Source organism: Anopheles coustani, chromosome 2 (assembly GCF_943734705.1).
Source record: "Anopheles coustani chromosome 2, idAnoCousDA_361_x.2, whole genome shotgun sequence".
NCBI lineage: Eukaryota > Metazoa > Arthropoda > Insecta > Diptera > Culicidae > Anopheles > Anopheles coustani.
Window position 1 is genome coordinate 73,212,223 of NC_071289.1, and position 17,729 is coordinate 73,229,951.

The 17,729-nt window shown below is 42.6% G+C and overlaps 1 protein-coding gene across 3 annotated transcripts in view; it reads right to left on the reverse strand.

Annotated features, from left to right (window-relative positions):
* Window positions 1-2,383: 2,383 nt before the first annotated feature.
* LOC131266988 (RNA-binding protein Musashi homolog Rbp6) overlaps window positions 2,384-17,729 on the reverse strand; it is a 253,858-nt gene continuing 238,512 nt past the window's right edge. For all 3 annotated transcript variants that reach the window (XM_058269706.1, XM_058269705.1, XM_058269709.1), the window contains 3 exons: window positions 3,438-3,503; window positions 3,064-3,305; window positions 2,384-2,938 (listed from right to left, as the gene is read on the reverse strand). In XM_058269706.1, coding sequence (XP_058125689.1) covers window positions 2,897-2,938; window positions 3,064-3,305; window positions 3,438-3,503 — 350 coding nt within the window. In that variant the 3' untranslated portion in view covers window positions 2,384-2,896. The remainder of the gene's footprint in view (window positions 2,939-3,063; window positions 3,306-3,437; window positions 3,504-17,729) is intronic.

Below are 17,729 nucleotides of genomic sequence, written 5' to 3' on the forward strand. Positions count from 1 at the left end.
TTCTCATATGGTGTGAGTATGTTGTGTGGGTGAGTGGGGGTGATTGGACAAAACTGTGCCCACCGGTCAAGAAGCGATGCGGACGCTACCTGCCGCACCGTATCGGCTGCCATTGATTTATTTAATTTAATTATCTGGGCGAACCTGCCAGCCCATCGTACGCGTCAGACGAATGTTTGCCTCATAGCACTTCCTGCACCTACGCCTTACGCCTCCCTCCTACGACTGCTTCGTCGTACTAATAACAATTATTGCGTTTTCACCTTCCAGTTTGGTTTTTTCTTAATATTTTCGCCATATCTATTTCATACAAACATCAATCTTTTTTTTCGAATTTGGGAAAAATTCAAATACTATAATAAATTGTTGTGTGTATGTGATTTTTATATCATAGTTTTTTTTTTGTTCAGCTTGTTTGCTAGCTTACATTGTATATTTTTTCTCTCTTTCTTTCTTTCTTTCGTGTAAAAGGAAACGGGGAATTTAAACGAAGAAGAAACAGTAAAAGTAACTGTGACGATGAAAAGTGGTAAAATCTCATTATTTGTTTGATGTTGCTTTGTTTTTTTTTGTGTTTCGTTCACTTCTTGGTGCCCTTCGCCTGTCGGTGGCGCTGGTCGTATTTAATTGTTTCGCTGCCGGGCACAGCGCTGCATTTTTCGGCATTTCCCGTCTACACTTATTGCAAAAAGGTGCCCCCGCATTCCAGGGTCTACCGGCCCAACGACAGACGAAGCCTAAGGGATGTTCTTTTTTTTTTTGTGGTGTATTCTTGTGTGGTTTGAAGTGTTCAGATGCTTTCGTTTTGCGTCTACTTACACTCGCATTGCTGCCTGCATTTTGCACTTTCGTCGTCCATTGTTTTCCGGTGTGGCGCTGTTTCTTTTAACTTCTGTTTCCTCCGTTTTTGTCTTTAATAAATATATATTTATATATATAAATATATATATAAATATACCTAAGACCACTAGCTTCATTTGTTTCACATTATAAAAAAAGTTACATTATATTTAATATGCTTGTAGCAAACATAATAATTGTTCAATTATTGTTAGTGTATGTGTACGTGTGTGTTTGTTTGTGTGTTCTTTGGGTGTCGTCTGTGTGTACTGCTGTGGGGATGGTATGTGTGTCTGAGTGTGTGTGTGCAGTGAGTTGTTCCTGGGCTTCTCGCAATGCGCGGTACGCCAGGTCTAAACATAATGCAAAATGGTGGATTGGCTAATCCTTATTTCACGGCCTCGTTGATCGTTTATCCTGCGATTCGATCTGCCTAAAGAGTTTGGTGGCGGTCCGGTTCTCCGTAAGCGCCCACGGTTTGCCTAGTGCAATCCCTAGGAGGTCTGTGGAGGAGCCTGTGCGACCTGGTCAACAAAACCAATCAGCTCATTCTCTTCCTGCATGTATCTGTGTGTGTGTGTGTGTGTGTGTGAGTGTGCACATTATATGAATGTTGTAATTGTTGAGTGTAGCCGCCTCAGTGCTCTAATGCCACCGCTTCCGCTAAAGTATGGTAGATTTTTGGTTCTTTCGTTTTTCGTGTTTTTTTTTCACCCTCCACATTGTCCCCTTTCGCTAATTATTTGTTTCTTTAAATTGGCTCAAATTTAAAAAGACTTTAAGTAAATAGTAATTATTCATAATAACAAATTGGTTTTGAAAACAAATTGTTTGTTTAGCTCATAGTTTAAACAATGTAGTTTAATTTTCTTAAAATATGTGTTTTTTTTCTTCTTTAATTAGTATATCGAGTTATGTATATTTTTTTTTTCTTCTTTAACTCGTCTCCCACTCCATCTAACTGTGTTCCTATCTTTGACCCAATGTTAATTCGTGCCATCACTCCCTATCACCGTCAGTACCACCATCGCAAAGTGCGCAACATCGGGAATACGATTGCCGCTTCTCCTTTCAGCTTACAGAGGAGTTGAACCTAATGTGTTACATACACCGGGCAATGTTACAAAAGGGTTGCAATCAAATGCACCGTCGGGAAAGTCAACCATCAGAAGAGCTGGTCCTATCCCACGGGCAAAAGTGTCAATGAAAATGTCGTAATAAAACTATTTGTTGTCTCTTCACAACATGTGTTTTAAAAAAAGGAAAAGTTTAAAAATAAATTTGCTTACAAGCTTTTAGAATTTTTTTCTCAAAATCTCAACAAAGAAAAGCACTAATGTCTGAAGTAAAAGACATATCGAGCGCTCAGAAGGATTAAGTCTTCTGTTCAACAGTTGAAGAAAGTGAACAACAACATACAATCCAGGTCAAACAACATATGAAGGCCCAAAATTGCTGATAAAAAAATCAAGGTACACAAACGGTTGCCTTAAAGTCATTTCAATTACTTTTTAGTAGTAAAAGGAGGAGGAGTTGTTTTTTCGAACTCTACCCAATGGTCGATTGGAAATAGTTTGGTTTCAAATTGACGATCCCTTCATTCACCTGGCAAATCAATGAAACATACCATACACACATCCTTGAGTACGAGCTAAAAGCATACCGACTTTAACACTTACGAGCCCCTCTCCCCGTCCGCGTTCACTTTGTCGTCGAAAGGTTGGATGCATTAGCTGTTGTCGTAGAAAAGTGTCTGCCGCTAGTCCTCTGTTGTTCGTGGGTTGTTTTTAAGAAATAAAATGGTTCTCCATCCAAAACGCCACCGGTCGTCGTCGGTCCCCCGTTGCTGGCTTGTTTGGTTGCGTGCTTGTTGTTCCGTGGTTCCCTTCGTTTACCCTTTGCTAATGCCTTTCCTTACACTGCCTGCGTTACTGTATGCGTTTTCCTTTCATTCTTATTTTCCTTTGCCTCGCGGAAAGCTCCTCTAATGTGCTAGCGTTCTCAAACTCCCGCTCCAAAGTACTAGCGATGGTGATCAAATATTGCTTAGTTAGTTTCAATGGTAGCCATTGGTGAATGCCGCTGGAATAAGCTGGCCCTGCGGAGGTTTGGAGAGCAGAGGAGCGGGTTAGAAAAGGGACCGATCGTATCATTTGACTTCGTTGAAATATGGTTTGACTGGGGGGAAAAATAGAACGAGGAGAGAAAAGGGGTGACACCTACCGGGCTGTAATTTAGCGGGGCACGACTGACGGCGATCGCTGGGAATCCGGATGGCTGCGGGCTGGTGGCTTGAACGTACCCCACGCTGTCGGCCGCGCTCGAGCTGTACATGTCGATCGTCGGGCCGGGCGAGTTGGCGTTCGGGAAACCGGCTGCGGTCCGGGTGGTGGTGGTATGTGGCGATGCTGGCGGTCCGAAGCCTTGCGCGGCGGCGGCGGCCGCAGCCTGGTAGTTGTTCATTACTGTTATGACGAAGGGAGAGAGAAGAGCAAGAGAATAACGATCAGAATTGTTGATACCAAGGACATCATAAGCAATTTATTTTCAAGAACGTCTCAAACAAAACAATTACAAACATCTTCTTGGACACCTACCCGATAGAGCCTGCGTCAACAGTGGTGTGTTGTTGTTTGGTGTCAATTGTCCGTTCGTGATGTCAACTGTGGAAAAAACCGAACAAGAGAAAGCAAAGAACAGATCGAGTCGAGATTAGTTCGAGAAAATGCCTCAACGGAAATGCAGCCGATAAGTAAACGTTATATTCCATAGCTAAACAGTGATTTTCAAAACGAACAAGAAAAATAAAACACTTCTAAAAATATGATCAAAACACGTTCCTTTGCATTTGAAAGCGAACACCACATGGTTTTCGGCGCGAATGGAAAAGGCACAGGTTGATTGTTGATAATTTCCCCAAATGTTTGAAACGCCGTCCCGCAATTGTGTTTTGTAATTTCCAAAGCAAATGAGTCTTACGTCATAACCGATAATAACACCTGCAGTAAGTAAACATAACCTGTTCATATTTCCTATCCTTGTATTTTCCTGATTAGCTATGTTTATTTTATTTTTGTTTTCCAACGGCCTTATGTTTTTCTTTTTCGAAGTCTTACGAACAGATCGAGCATTACGAGTTTATACCTAAAGTCGGAACCAAGAAGTTCAACTAAAAACTAGCTAGCAAACCGAAAATGTGGGGGGAAAACAACTTCAATGTGAAATAAAAACGCACTGTTGGGGATGAGCTAGTAAAACCTACTGGCAATCTGGCACTCCGGTGGACCAATTAACGTATTTACAGCATCTTCCATTGCCGAGCCCGTCCATCCTACTCTATTTTCCACGACCTTTCTTCGCGCGACGACGCTTCCTTCGGAGCGTTTGAGAGGGCGGTAGTGATTATTATCATTTTGCCCCACAATTAGTATCCCATTTGTTTTTCTTCTTTCCGTGTCGGGTGGGGGGAAATCGTTTTCCAATAGGTTCCATTTTTCTAGTTCCTATTTTCTCGCCCAGGGCCATAAAAAGAAAACTTGCCCAGCGCTGGCAGAAGAAATGTTGGATGTCACTCACGCTTTTCTTGCCTGCTGCGAATGTTTTTCAGGGAGAATAACCTCTGTTTTTGTGTCTGTGTGTGTATACATGCATTCATTGAACGATAAACACACGCCAGAGCAAGGGAAGCGCGGAAACGTGCACGGAAATGTTGTGCGACCTCCGACTGAGAGGACGGAAAATAGTCATACTTTCGTTATCGGCAAATAAAAACAGACTCCTGGCGCCGCTAAACTTTTTCTTGCCCGTGCCTCCCTTGCTCTTCCCGGCAGGCCACGGCAGCATCTTTGGCGGGTGAAAGTTTTCCCCCGCATTCTGCCCCGGTGCGCCCGTTTTTCCGATGCCGAGTGCGAGTGGAAAGTGAATTAAAATCGGAAGAAACCAGCAAATAACAGAAGCATGTTTGTGCTCATTGTACCGGGATTTCTTTCGACGTGCCTCAAGTATCTCAGCCTCCCTCTTCCCCGGGGTTGGAGCCCCATGTGGGGTCGAGGGTAAGCAGTAAGAGTTTTCCTTACATTTGCCCGGCCCCGTCCGGCGCTGACGACAAAGGGAAATTATTTTAATATACTTAATGTAATGCGTTTACTGCTCATTGGTTCTGCGAGGTTGAACGAGCACCAACGATCATGTCGATGGTGTGTTGTTTCCAAGGGGCCCATGAGGGGAGGATAATTTTCCGGCTTTTTTCCTTTCTTTCGTTTAACTTTTATTAGTACCCGAAGCAATTGGTACATCGGCTCCCCTCTACCCACCGCCGGATCGGTTGGGTTTGTTGTGTCAAAGAATGTGCCATAAATTAGCTGCGAAAAAGTTTGCCTTGGCTACATTTTTCCGCGAATGGAAAACAAATAGCGCACAGGAAAAACCAAACTGGTTTGGTTCGGTGGGGGACTTGGAGGAGAAAAAGGGGCGAGCGGAGGTGCCTTATTGGAGAGTTTTTACGCCCGAGCTAACTTGTTAGTTTTTCATTTGTGGAAACGCATTTTTTTCTGCATCGAAAACGGTGCCGTTGTTTCCATCATGGCCCCCCTCTCTCTCCCCCCCCCCCCACCCCACCGAAACGTTGGTTTATTTTTTTGTGAGTGTTTTAGTTTTGTTTTCGAAAGTCGGCGACAAAAGTTGTAAAAGTACATCTTTGGTACGCTTAATTAATTTGGCCCAATGTTGCTGTACATGTGTTCTCGGACTGCGAGCTAGCAAACACAGCAACACAAAAAACCGAAGGGAGTTTCCAACCAAAACCGGGGGGAAAATAAACTATGACGAGCGTTGATTAGTTTTACTTTGCCGAACCAGTGTCAAACAAGCTCGTTGAAATTTCCGACTCGCATTTAGACCGAAGTGGAAAGATATCACAGCGGGTTTTCACTGGCACATTTTCCACCCATCCGTTCCCCACCCGCTCGAAAGGAGGGGGTGGAAAATAAACAAACGGCCTATGAGGTGACTCGTTAACTTTTTGGCCTGAGGTACCTGATAAGCGTCATAACGACCACCCCACACCCTCCCCCACCCCAACCCAAAAAACGAACGCCAGACGGTTCAACTGGCATGGATCACGCAGCTTTCTTCAAGGTCTGACATTTCGATTAAAAAATCGTGCAAATTGTTCGGCAATAAAACCAGAAGGGGTTTTTCGGGAGTTTGGGCGTGAAATTAAGGCATTTGAGTTTTCCACCCAACCGAGCGCACGCCAGGAGGGCGGGGGAGAAAGTTGCGAGTGGTTTTCTCACACCCCTATCTACACGGAAATCTCTGTCGGCCCGTCACGCAACAGACACCTTTCGGGCGCGCGTGCGATTGTTTATCACACCCCGAGGTGATTGTTTATTTTATTTTAGTTTTTGTCAGGAAAAAGCTAAGTAAAAGTAGCTGCCGGTCGGCTGCTCTTGTGGGCACGTAACGTTGGACGCTTGGCTCGGTATGAAGATACAACTCACTAAGACTCACTAGCTACTTGCTGCTCGAATAACAAGGCCCATTTCTAGTCCTCTTCCGGAGGGTTTGATTTTCCAATTCCTTTCGGAAGAAACGAAACTCAATAAAAGAAACTCGTACGAGAAACAGAACAAAACTCCCTACGCTAGGCGAAAGAAGGGTGCGTTATATATGAGTGTGTGTGAGTGTGGGTGTGTTATATTCTGTCTTAGAAGAAGATTAAAGGAAACATCTCTGCATCTAATCCTAAGGAGTAAAGATAGTCGTTCGGTAACGGTCAAAAGTAACATATCTACAGTGGGGATTTTTTTAAATCAATTTTATGTAATAGATTCGGTTGCCTACAAAACGTTTCATTGCACGTGGCGATTTTACGATTCCGCACGCGTTCAATTGAAACGCTTGTTTACTTTTTTTAATGTCGATTACCGTTTGCTTCAAATGTTGTATAGTTTGGTTTTTGTTTAACGATAAATCACATTTGCCTTACAAATACAGTCTACGGCTGGGCAGTTCAAACGTTTGGAGCACTATCGAATCACCTAATGGGCGCAAGTTTATGTATTTTTTTTTGTTTGTTATATGTAGTTTTTTTTAATATTTCCATTTGGAAAGGAAAGAAAAACAAAACTCGGAACAAAACACTCTATATAGCGTATAGAATACGAAAACCAAATCTTTCTAGTCTAGAAATCTGCAACCAACACGGCATTTAGTTGAGCTAAAGAAGATCATATGCGACGAGGTGGATGAGTAACTACTGATAATGATTCTATTCTAAAGTGAACGTCAAGAGATAGATGGATATCGGATGAGACCATAACTCATCTAAAGAAGAGACTCTAAATAAATTTACTAAAGATAGAGGAGGAAAAAAGAAAAAGACCAAGGTTTAAGGAAAAAATTTGCAACATTTTAAATATCCGTCGGATTTGATACGGTCGAGTTGTTCCCCTCTGGAGAAAAACAGTTTTTTTAAAGCGAAAGTCACTCGATATGAAAAATAAATCCACACGCACACACACAAAAAGAGAAAAATATGTTTTGTATGCCTACTCTGACTATTTTTTTTGTTGGTTTCTAGAAGATCAACTTAAACTCTCACGCAAACACGCACACTCACACGCAAACGTACGTAAATGATCCATGAAACGCTAGGAAACACTTCTAGTGACCTGTATGTTTTTTTTCTCTGGTTTTAGCGATGTTATGATAATACTGTTTGTTTCGTTTCAAACACGTTCCGAAATTCTATTCTAGCTAGAGCAACAAAAAAAACCACAAGTTTATCCACTCTTATCGATCACTATGTATAAACTAGGTTGCTATGGAAATCTCTTCGGACTGCCGGCCCCACCCCCAACATCTAGGCACATCGCTTCGCTATCCATAAACATTGATGCGATAGCGCTGAGAAGGGGGCCGGCTTACAATGTGTTATCTAATGTTTTGCTGCTCGTAAGTTATCAGTTCAGGTTCGTAAAAAAGCAATATCAGAGGGAGTAGGTTTTCTTTTTACACTTACGATACTTAGCTAGCTCGAGCTGCTTCTAGACTTCGCAAATGACTATGGCATCGGCTTTGCACTGCACTTGTTGGCCCTTTTCTGCTTCTGGTTGTTTGGTATTTTGACAGCTTTTATTGCCTTTGCTCTGTGCCGTAAGCTGTGCTTATTCTTCCCGTGCAATATTTATTGTACTTCCCATAGTGGAATGTTACTTCCAGAACACAAGAATTTGACGTTGCTCGCTTGCCATCAAGGAAGAGTTTCTCAAAACCATACAACGCGAAACAAATTGACAACGCAAACGACCGCGATCACCGAAAATGTTAAATTGTTGGACAAACGGAAAAACTCACCCTCATCCTTTGCAGGGTGCGTTTTTCCTATTGCGTTCCAAACAATATTCTGTTTTCCTCGCCGTCAAGCTATTGGCTTTCTGATGCCTTGTTTGCTTACTTTTGTCGCTTGAACAAAGAGTTCCCTCCCACGTGCTTCCATCGAGAGCTGAGTATTCCCAACCGACGAAGTGGCGGCGAGAAGGAAATAATTCCGTTGTCCCGTTTGTTGGTGGTGGTGGTTTTTACTGTCGATTGCGTCGCGTTGCGAACATTTTGCTGCAGTTTTTGCAGTTCACGCGCCACTTTTTCCGCCGCTGTTTGACTTATGGTTCAATTTATTCATTTTTACTTCTCCATGATGGCGAGGCGCTTTTGTGAGCACCGGCGGAAATGGGGGGAGGAAATAATATTTTCTTTCCAATCACAGGCGGAAATGAAAGTTATAAAACCCATCAACCCCGTTTGGCTGACGTTGACGGTTGCCGATAAAAAGGCGCTGGTGGCAACGTGAACAGAACAAAGCAAAACATGTACAGGGAAAATCATAAGCCGTTGACGTTTGAAAATCATGGTTATTGTGTGGGGGGAAAAGTAGAGAAAAAAAATGGCTACAAAGAACCATGTCAGTTAGCATATGTCTCCGGATATTCATTTTTCCTTGTATTTTGTGCTCTTTTGTAAGCAAAACTGAATTTTTAAAAAAATATTCTCACACGATGATGTGCTGCTAGTCTACTGATTGGTGAACAAGAAGTTTTTCTTTGGCGTGTTGTTATATTTGATGCGCGTGTCGACGCTCTGCACAAGCTGCAGTAATTCATTGAGTTGGAAAACTTTCTACATGTTCATGTTTCAATAAGGTAGAATCCACACCCGGTGCATTGAAAAAGCACCCCAACTACTTTGCAAATATTTTCTCGCAACAGTTGTCCATTCGCCCATCGCGACTCGCTACGGTATCGTTTACATTTTTCCATCGTATTTTCACATGTTTCTAATTTTCCTTCGCTCCCAGATCCGGTTGCGGTTTCAATCATCCGCGGCCGTACTTTCCCCTCGGGGGATGAGCACCATTTTGCTCATTATATTAATGATCTCCCGCTGCAATCATGCCAGTTGGCCGTTGATGGAATGATTGGTGCTGGTTGAGATTGGAAAAGGTAAACCAATGGAGGCGCATGGTGCCTCACGCCGGGAGCCGAAAGAAAATTCCACCAACCGAAGTCGATCGTTTCTATGGCCGCCGATCGTACCCTCCTGCTCAAGATGGTGGAAAAATTCGCGTAATCCGATTCCGCAATGAATCTCCGTTAACTTGCCAACGGGACTGAGACGGTGGGAGGAGGCGGTGGTCTTGGTGGTGTTGTGGGAAAACTTTTCATAACCACAGCAGCTGGCAAGTGCAAAAAAGTGGGATGCTTTCTTCGGCAGTGTGTAACGTGAAAATTTATCGACACTCTAGCGATGGAAAACTTCCATCCCCAGGTGAAGTGGCGCTCACGCGAGCAAAAGTTTGCGATGGAAAGGGGGGGGGGGGGGGGGAAATGGTTCACGATTTTCCAAGAATTCGCCCCCGTGATGGAAGGGGGCCTGATGCCAGACGTGGCATCAATATTTCATCGAAACTCGGCGTAATTACACAACACACCGGTGGAAGCGATACTCTTCCGTCGTCGTCTGGGAACCGGAACTGCTGTTGTTTGGTGAATGCCTTAGCGCTGGTACCACTTTTGGCGCGCGGTTCAATACTTTGCTTCGTTACGAACCTAGTGGATCCTTTCACGGGCAAATGCCGAGGTAAACATCTACGTTGCTCAACGGAAGATCGTACGCTCCTTCGTTCGTTCGTTCGTTCGCTCGCGAGCCGAGAGCTTCATGGTCCAAAAATGCAAATGCCATATCGTATTCAAATTATGTAATACTTCGTGCGGCAGCATAAGAAGTTTGGCTTTAATGAATACCTTGCCATCGGCGTAGCGATTTGCAGCTTGATTGGTGTTCGGTAACGGTTGCTTGATTTACATCACAAAGAGTAAGACATCGCTTTGCTATCGGCTGGGTTTTTCTTTCGGGCACAACCAAGCCTCGCCAAACATTTTCCGAAAGGATGGAACCGGAGATGTCAATTGTGAGTAGGGTGTCGGGGAGCATGTTTACCTTACGGGATTTTTCATATTTTGCTTGCAGAAAAAAAAAATCTCAATCCTGCCGAAAGAAAATGTGCCCCGATGTTGGATGTAAAAAAGTCAATCAATTGACGAACTGCTGCGGCTGGTTTGGAAAATAGAATTAGCTTTTCGGGGACGTTATCCGGGTTTTTATTCTGACCTTTTTTTATTTTACTTCTTCATTCCGTATCCCTTCTATTCAACAACACACGTCAAAACATGTGACAAAACAATTGAAGTAAACCGTACTGGAGGCCCTTGTCACTTTAAATTCGATCCACAAAATTTCGACCATCGAAACAAAAAAGCCACGATGAACCCAAGTTTTTCGGGGGGAATGGGCACAATGTAATGTGTCAACAATAATCTTGGACAACCGCTTATTTGGGTATGACAGCCGGTCCCCTCCCCCCATCGTATCACGCACGCATGCTTTTATCCATTTTGAAATTTGCAGAGGGCAAATTTGTTCGTTGTTTTTGTTTGTAGCTCACCCGAAATTGGTTTACCTTCGGCTTGGGCCTCGCTGATAAGGGGTAGGAATTTGAATTTTCCCTCCTTAATGCTCCATATCTGTGTTGATTATGGGAAAAATGGGATACGGTGCATGGGCGACGGGTGAAAAAATCATTACATTACCGACGCGTACATGGGCACAATTCAAATGTGTCACTTTTCGTTACGTTTAAATCGGAAATTGGTGTAGTAAAACAGTACAAAAACGGCAGGAGAGAAAACAAAACTTTTCATTTCGTTACGCAAGCGAATGGCGATGGAGGCGCCTGGTGTTTTTCAGTTAGTTCAAGCATCCGGGTGCTATGGAGGGGAAATTGAACATAAGTTCAGGTTATGTCATAGGTTTTCTGCCAGCAGACCCCCGGTTTAGCGAGCGCCTTTTTGTCAAGCAAGCACAACCGGGTTTCCGTGGGGCGATCAACCGTTCGCTTCTCGCTTTTCACGCCAAAGAGGTGGATAGTAATTAGGGCGATAGAGGATAAATGTCAATGTTTGAACAAGGGTACGATGACGCCGTCAGCCGATGCCATGGTTTCGTGATGCTTTGCTGAAGGCAAAGATCCATGGGTATCTAAACGTTTCCCGGACCGACGGGGCACTCCGTTCGCTCATGGTTTGCTACAGTGCGGGCACGACGTCTAATGACATTTTTGCGACATATGTCGTAATCAGTCAACGCGCAAACCTTCGCTCCTTTGCTATCCACTCGGGACGGGTAGATGAGGGGACGAACGAAAAACCTTCAAGGCTCCAAAATTTGATTCATCGTAACGGTGGAGGAAAGCTAGGCACGAGCTAAGCGCAAGCAGCACGACCAGCAAGTAGTTAAATGACGCCATTCTAAAGGTGACAATATGTGTCATTACGGTTTGTCGGTTACATGGGGAACATCGCAATTCGGTTGTGAAAGGTTCAAGAAGGCTTGTTTCCAGACAAAAGACCTTTCGAAACTGTTCCTCGAGAAGTGTGTGAATTTCTCGAATAGATCCATCCAGCTTGCAAACATTCATTGAGCGCAATAGAAATAACTTGGTTTGGTACCGCTTTGTTCAAGAGTTTCATCAATACTCTAGTTGCATCAGTGACTATAGCTTTTTTCTGACGATTTGATAACATTATTAATATTAATCGAATTTAATTTACTCTGTAAACACACACTTTCACATTTTCAAACGTCCAACGATTGTTAAACTTAAAGTTTCAAAACATTCAGAAAAGTCTAGAACGGTTCGCGCTTTGGTTGACATTTGTTTAATATGTTCATTTCATTTTGATTGCAAATTGAGATGTTAAACATTGACAATTTATGTTGCTTGCATTTGGTTTTGTTATTTTAGTGTCTCTGTGCTTGCGTGTGCTTCTCTAAGTATGTGATTTTCCATTTTTATTACTGACATTGCTTTACCAGATAAACAAATTGATATCAGTTAAAATAAGCCAAACAGCTTTTAAATCGGGGTGCGTCAAGCTTTGGGAAAGTGTTATCGCATCTTATGGCATTAGCGAACGATTTTCGTCTCACAAAGCTTAACAACCACATCCTGGAAAATCCAGCTTTACTTTGATTTTGATATTTTAGATACTCGAGTATAAAGCGAAAGCGTTTTCATTTTCTTTCTCAAAAATTATGTTTTATGGCAAGTTTACTGCGTGCCGCCTTCACTTTTAAGCTTGCTATAAAATTGCCTTTCTTCGTAAGTGCCTTGTTTTTGGGTTCGTTCGATTACATGTTGTTGGTTTTGATTCGTTATATTTGATTTAAAATTGAGTAATTGTATTTAGCTAAAACATTGCCTCCTTACAGCCATACCTGTGTTTTGCTTGCCTTCACCCTTCTTTGGCTAGGACTTACAGTCTCCACCGATTTTAATGTAGTTCTGCCACGCTCAGTAACGGACGTTTATCTTAAATGGTATTGAAATCTCCCAAAATGTCTCCAGTTTACGTCTTTGATCGTTGTTCGTGGTATTATGAATTCTACTTTCATGACGTAATCAAGAAACAATCTTCATTCACAAAATTAACACACAATGCCAACGAAACGAACGAAACACGACCAGGTTTGTTACCCTGGTATAGAAATACTATCATTTTTACCGCTGTCGATTTTCTCCTAGGGTGAATAATCAAAAACGAAAAAACCCTGACCTACGCGGGTAGATTGGATCGGATTTTGGTGTTAAATTGCATGCTTGGAGTTAATTTTTGATTCTGACCAATTAGTTTTCCAGTTCGGAGCATTTCGCCTGCCTTTATCTGGTTGGATGAATTAAAAATTCATCAACACAAAAAGCGTCACCCCCTTACTGATGCTACTTGTAATCTACAAATGGTTTCCAAATGGGATGTAGCACTGTCCAATGGAAAGGATCACTACCATAAACACCTCCTCTTCGTTCTCCCCCGTTCAATTCATGCAAAGCAAAAGTCCGCAACCGAAGCGCGCGGTGGAATAATTATCTGGTTCAGGTGAAAACGGTTAGAAACGGTCCTGGAGTTGGTCTGCATTAATAATCAACCACGTAAACCAACTCCGATGAGACTGGTAAAAAGGCCCCGCATGATAGTGGCGTCTCGATGAATGATGAGTATTGTGTTTGATTTCCTCACTTGTACCGAGCCTGGGTGGGGCTGTACGAGGGAAAATACAATCATCGATGGAATCTCATTCAAACGACTTTTTTTCATTCATCAGGAACCATCATTCATCCACTCGGGGCATGTTTTTCGATCGGAGGGCCGGCTGATGTATGCCGAAAAATTATTCATTTATTCATCATTTTCATTTATTCACACCAAAGGATTTGCAATCGGTTGTTTGTTTCGTTCGATTTGTTGATTCTAGCATTTTTTTATCTTAGTTTTTGCCCGGGTTTCTATCAAGTGCATTTGAATGTATCCCTTTAGTCGTTGAACGTTTAAAAAATGCACTTTTACGACAATAGAATGCGAATTTTTTTTAGCATTGTTGGGTTTTGCTTTTTGTGTGTGTGTTTTTTTTTTATAAATTTCCTACTGAACATCATACTTCAGGGATCCGTGTCCACTGTGTTCTATCGTTTGTGTGGAACAAAACTCCGTTTTTTATTAATATGAATCAAAATAAAAATTACTTAAATTGGTTTGAAAATTTTGATTTGCTGCTTGCCGTTTGTGGCATGTTGAAAGAAAAGAACCTCGTTTTCTTCACAACAATAAGCACATTTTTGCGTAATTTTATAACCTGCACGTACGTTTGCATATTTGTTTTGCGCATATGAGAATCCTTTTCACACCCATTTTTACTATGAAAAAAATATTGAATATGCTGTTCATCGATGCATGGACATTGACTTTCAAAACTGATTATTATTCTCTTTCATCTCGGAAGACAAGGTGGAAAAGACAACAATGTAGCAGAGGTGGATATTTGCTGTTTTGTGTTTAATGTGCAGGATTACGAAAAGGTAGGAGATAATGAAGGCAGGGGAAAAGGATGGAATACTGTTAAATTTGTTTCATGAAGCTTGGACATCTGTCACCTTTACCATTTCACCACCAGGTTTGAGAGAAGTACGATTTTTAGAAATGTTTGTCCTGGAAAAATATTCGAATCAATTAAACAGCACTATAAAGTGCTCTTCCCCAAATGACCAGCAAGCGCAAACATTAGCACCTGTTTAATATTGATCCCTTCCGATCAAAGGTAATTTGAATTCTATGTTGCATCTTTACGCATGATGCAAAATGCAGAAGCTTTATGGGCCACTAATACTACGCAAGCGACGCACGATTGCTCACTACCGTCGGTAGATTATATCGAGCCGCCTATCGTTTATTATTCATGTCGTAAATGTGTAACATCTACCACCCTACCATCCGAAGCCCCCCCAATGGGTGCGTCGACCGAATTCATCACGATGTTAGAATTTGTAATGAAAATGTTAATTTACCCTAAAACCGAAAACATCATTTAAAATGCATTCCCACTGCAGGTTCCCACCGCACCTCAGGGAGGCTGTGTTCGTGTGCGTCCATGAATTTCGAAAATTAATCGAACCCCAACACGTTGGTAATGCACGTGAGTGCAATTTGCACTCCATTTCGCACAGGTCGGTGGTTGACCGATCGATTGAACGGGAGAAATTCGAACTCTGCCGATCATCGTTCGTTGTTTTAAGAGCCGAACAATAAACACAACCCTTACAGGGTAGGCAGCTAATGCCAATTGTTTTTGGGGTAACATTTTATGGAAGCTCCAATGTTACTAGCAATTCAATTTTTCACCAAATGAATAAATTTTACTAAGACAGCCTATCAAACTTAAGCAGTAGTGAGGTGGGTTGAGATTGACTGATAAGACTGAGCAAAAGAAAACATTTATATTTGACCAAGTTTAATTAAAAAAAAAAGAAATAATCGTCATGAAGTTTAAATGTAACATTTATTGTATCGCAAAGAACCTTAACAGTATCGTGCTTTCAACATCCGTTGTCCAAAACTTATAGCAAATTTGCCTTAGCTCTCCTGCTGGAAACTTACGCAGCACTTAACCAGTGCGTTAAAGTGTGTAAAAGTGATTGAATAGTTTGTTCGTTCCTTTCCAAAACCGACTTGCTTTGGACGAATCTTGCATGAGAAGAAAAAAAAACACTGGTAGAATACCCATCGAAGTTTGTCAATGCTCGAGCTGCACTTTAAATCTGCGAAACGAATCTCTCGCTTCTTCCTCTCTATGGCACCACCACAGTCTTCTGCCTGCCCACATACACACACACACGATTTTCAGGACGATGACGTCGACGGGCCCATACTGAGATAGTCACTCATGATGATTCGGTTTTCGGGCATGACTCCCATGACGCCTGGCGCGCAGTAAAGTAATGACGTAGGCAGTAGGCAACATCGGAACCCGAAAGGCGGTGAAAAATGTTTGATGATACATTTTCGAAATGACGCAATACACAGAGAGATGAAAAAAGAAGAAGAAGAAAAGAAGAAGAAAGAAAGAGAGAGAAAGGGAAATAGAAAGAAAAGAGATGAAAGGAAAAGAAAGAAAAGAAAACACAAATAAGTAAACGGTTAAGAGCCAAAAGCAAGGGAAAAAGAAACAAACCATGGTGGGAAAGGAATAAAAACACAAGAAAACTATAAGAAAAAAAGTAACACGCTTCTACAACACATCCACTACAAAGAACGCAAACCGGGAAGAGCACAAACCGTAGAAAGAAACATGAATGTAAAACAAATTAAAAACAAAATTAACATTTGTTTCTTGAAAAGCGCACTTTTTCCTTCCAAAACAGAGAAAGCATCATTCTCTTTCCACTTAAACACGGACGAAGGTTCGCATTGGGGGTCATTTCGGCGTGTCGGCAGTCATAAAGACAAAGTCTAGCGATCGTGGCAAGACCCCCACTCCCCAGTGGGGGAAAAACGAGTCGCGATTTCGGTAAAGTTTCCGTAGTTTATTCAGCAGACAAAACGCTGCAGCCTCGGAACAATAAAAACCATTTAAGTGAACAAATTAACATACAAGAAGCATTCCCTACATATGCTCCGTGTTTTGTTCATCTCGTGCTGTTTGTTTCTTCTATTTGCGTTTCTTTTTTTACCTTTGAACGCTCGCAAGCACGAACCATCTGCGGCCGGGATGGCGTGTGGTGTACGAAATTGCCAGCTCGTCGTGAGCGGTTTTCCACCAAGGCGCATGAAGACGACCCCGTGTGGACGCCATGCATGACCGTCCATTCTGGCAAACCGCAGTTGTGTTGTGGAAAATTGCCCCGCTACGTGTGGAATGCCGTACCGGATAGTCGCACCAGGCCACCGATGTACGCAGCTACCTAGTCCGCGTTGCATTGGAATGACTTCATTGTGGTGGAGGTAATTTAGCCTTTCGGCTTCCATTCCCGAAAACGACTCACACACGGCTGCGCGAATGGTTATGTGTCGCGATTCGAGTCGCGAGACCACTGTTAAACACAAAAAAAAGTGGAACGTCAGCTCGGGAATGCACTTCTATATTTGCGTACCGTCTGCAGCTACCCACAATCCCGCTCCATTTGAGCGACATAGTCGGTGGGTTTTCAATTGCTTCATCCAAAATTCATGGAAGTTGCTACACTTTTTACCCCCGTTTCCAGTGGACAACCCCGGTTGGCCCGAGTGAACATTCCTTTAAGTCCTGTATTTTCCGAGCGAATAAAAACGCTTATAAACCGGGCATATTTAGAAGCACCACTTCATGGAAGGTTATTTGAAAAAGAGATGTGTACGAAATTGATTTGAAACAATAACGTAAAATGCTGAAAATTTGACAATTTGATTGCAGGTATTTTGTGAAAAAAAATCCTTTAAGTGGAAAATTTCAAAAAAAGACGGATAAAAGAAGGAGCAGATTTTCAAAGACCAACTTATGCGTTATGCATCAAGTTCACCAATGGTAGTGGAAAAGCCACTTCCGCTGGAATGTCCGTAACAACATGTACACCACGTTCTCGAACACAACCCGGTTAAGTAATCGCTCGGTAAACAAACGAGCACCATAATTGCTCAATTAGTTTATCTGATTGAAATTAAAACATGCACTTCGCATGGACTTCCCCCTGGGGGGGGGGAGGTACCGTTTTGTGCCAGGGCATCTTGTTTTTTTCCCGCCCCTTCCGTACCATTTTTTATCGACACTCTCCCCTCTCCAAGTTTAAGGACGGGATGTAAAACAGCGTTCACGTAAATTAACGCTAAACCCAAAGCCCTCGGTTCGGCGTGACCGCCACCGATGCCGGCTTTGGCGGAATCCTGAAGACCAACGGCTAGGAGGCGCACATACACGCACGTAGGGTACAAGTGTGGCTCCATTAAGACTGCTTAACCTGAGCGGGA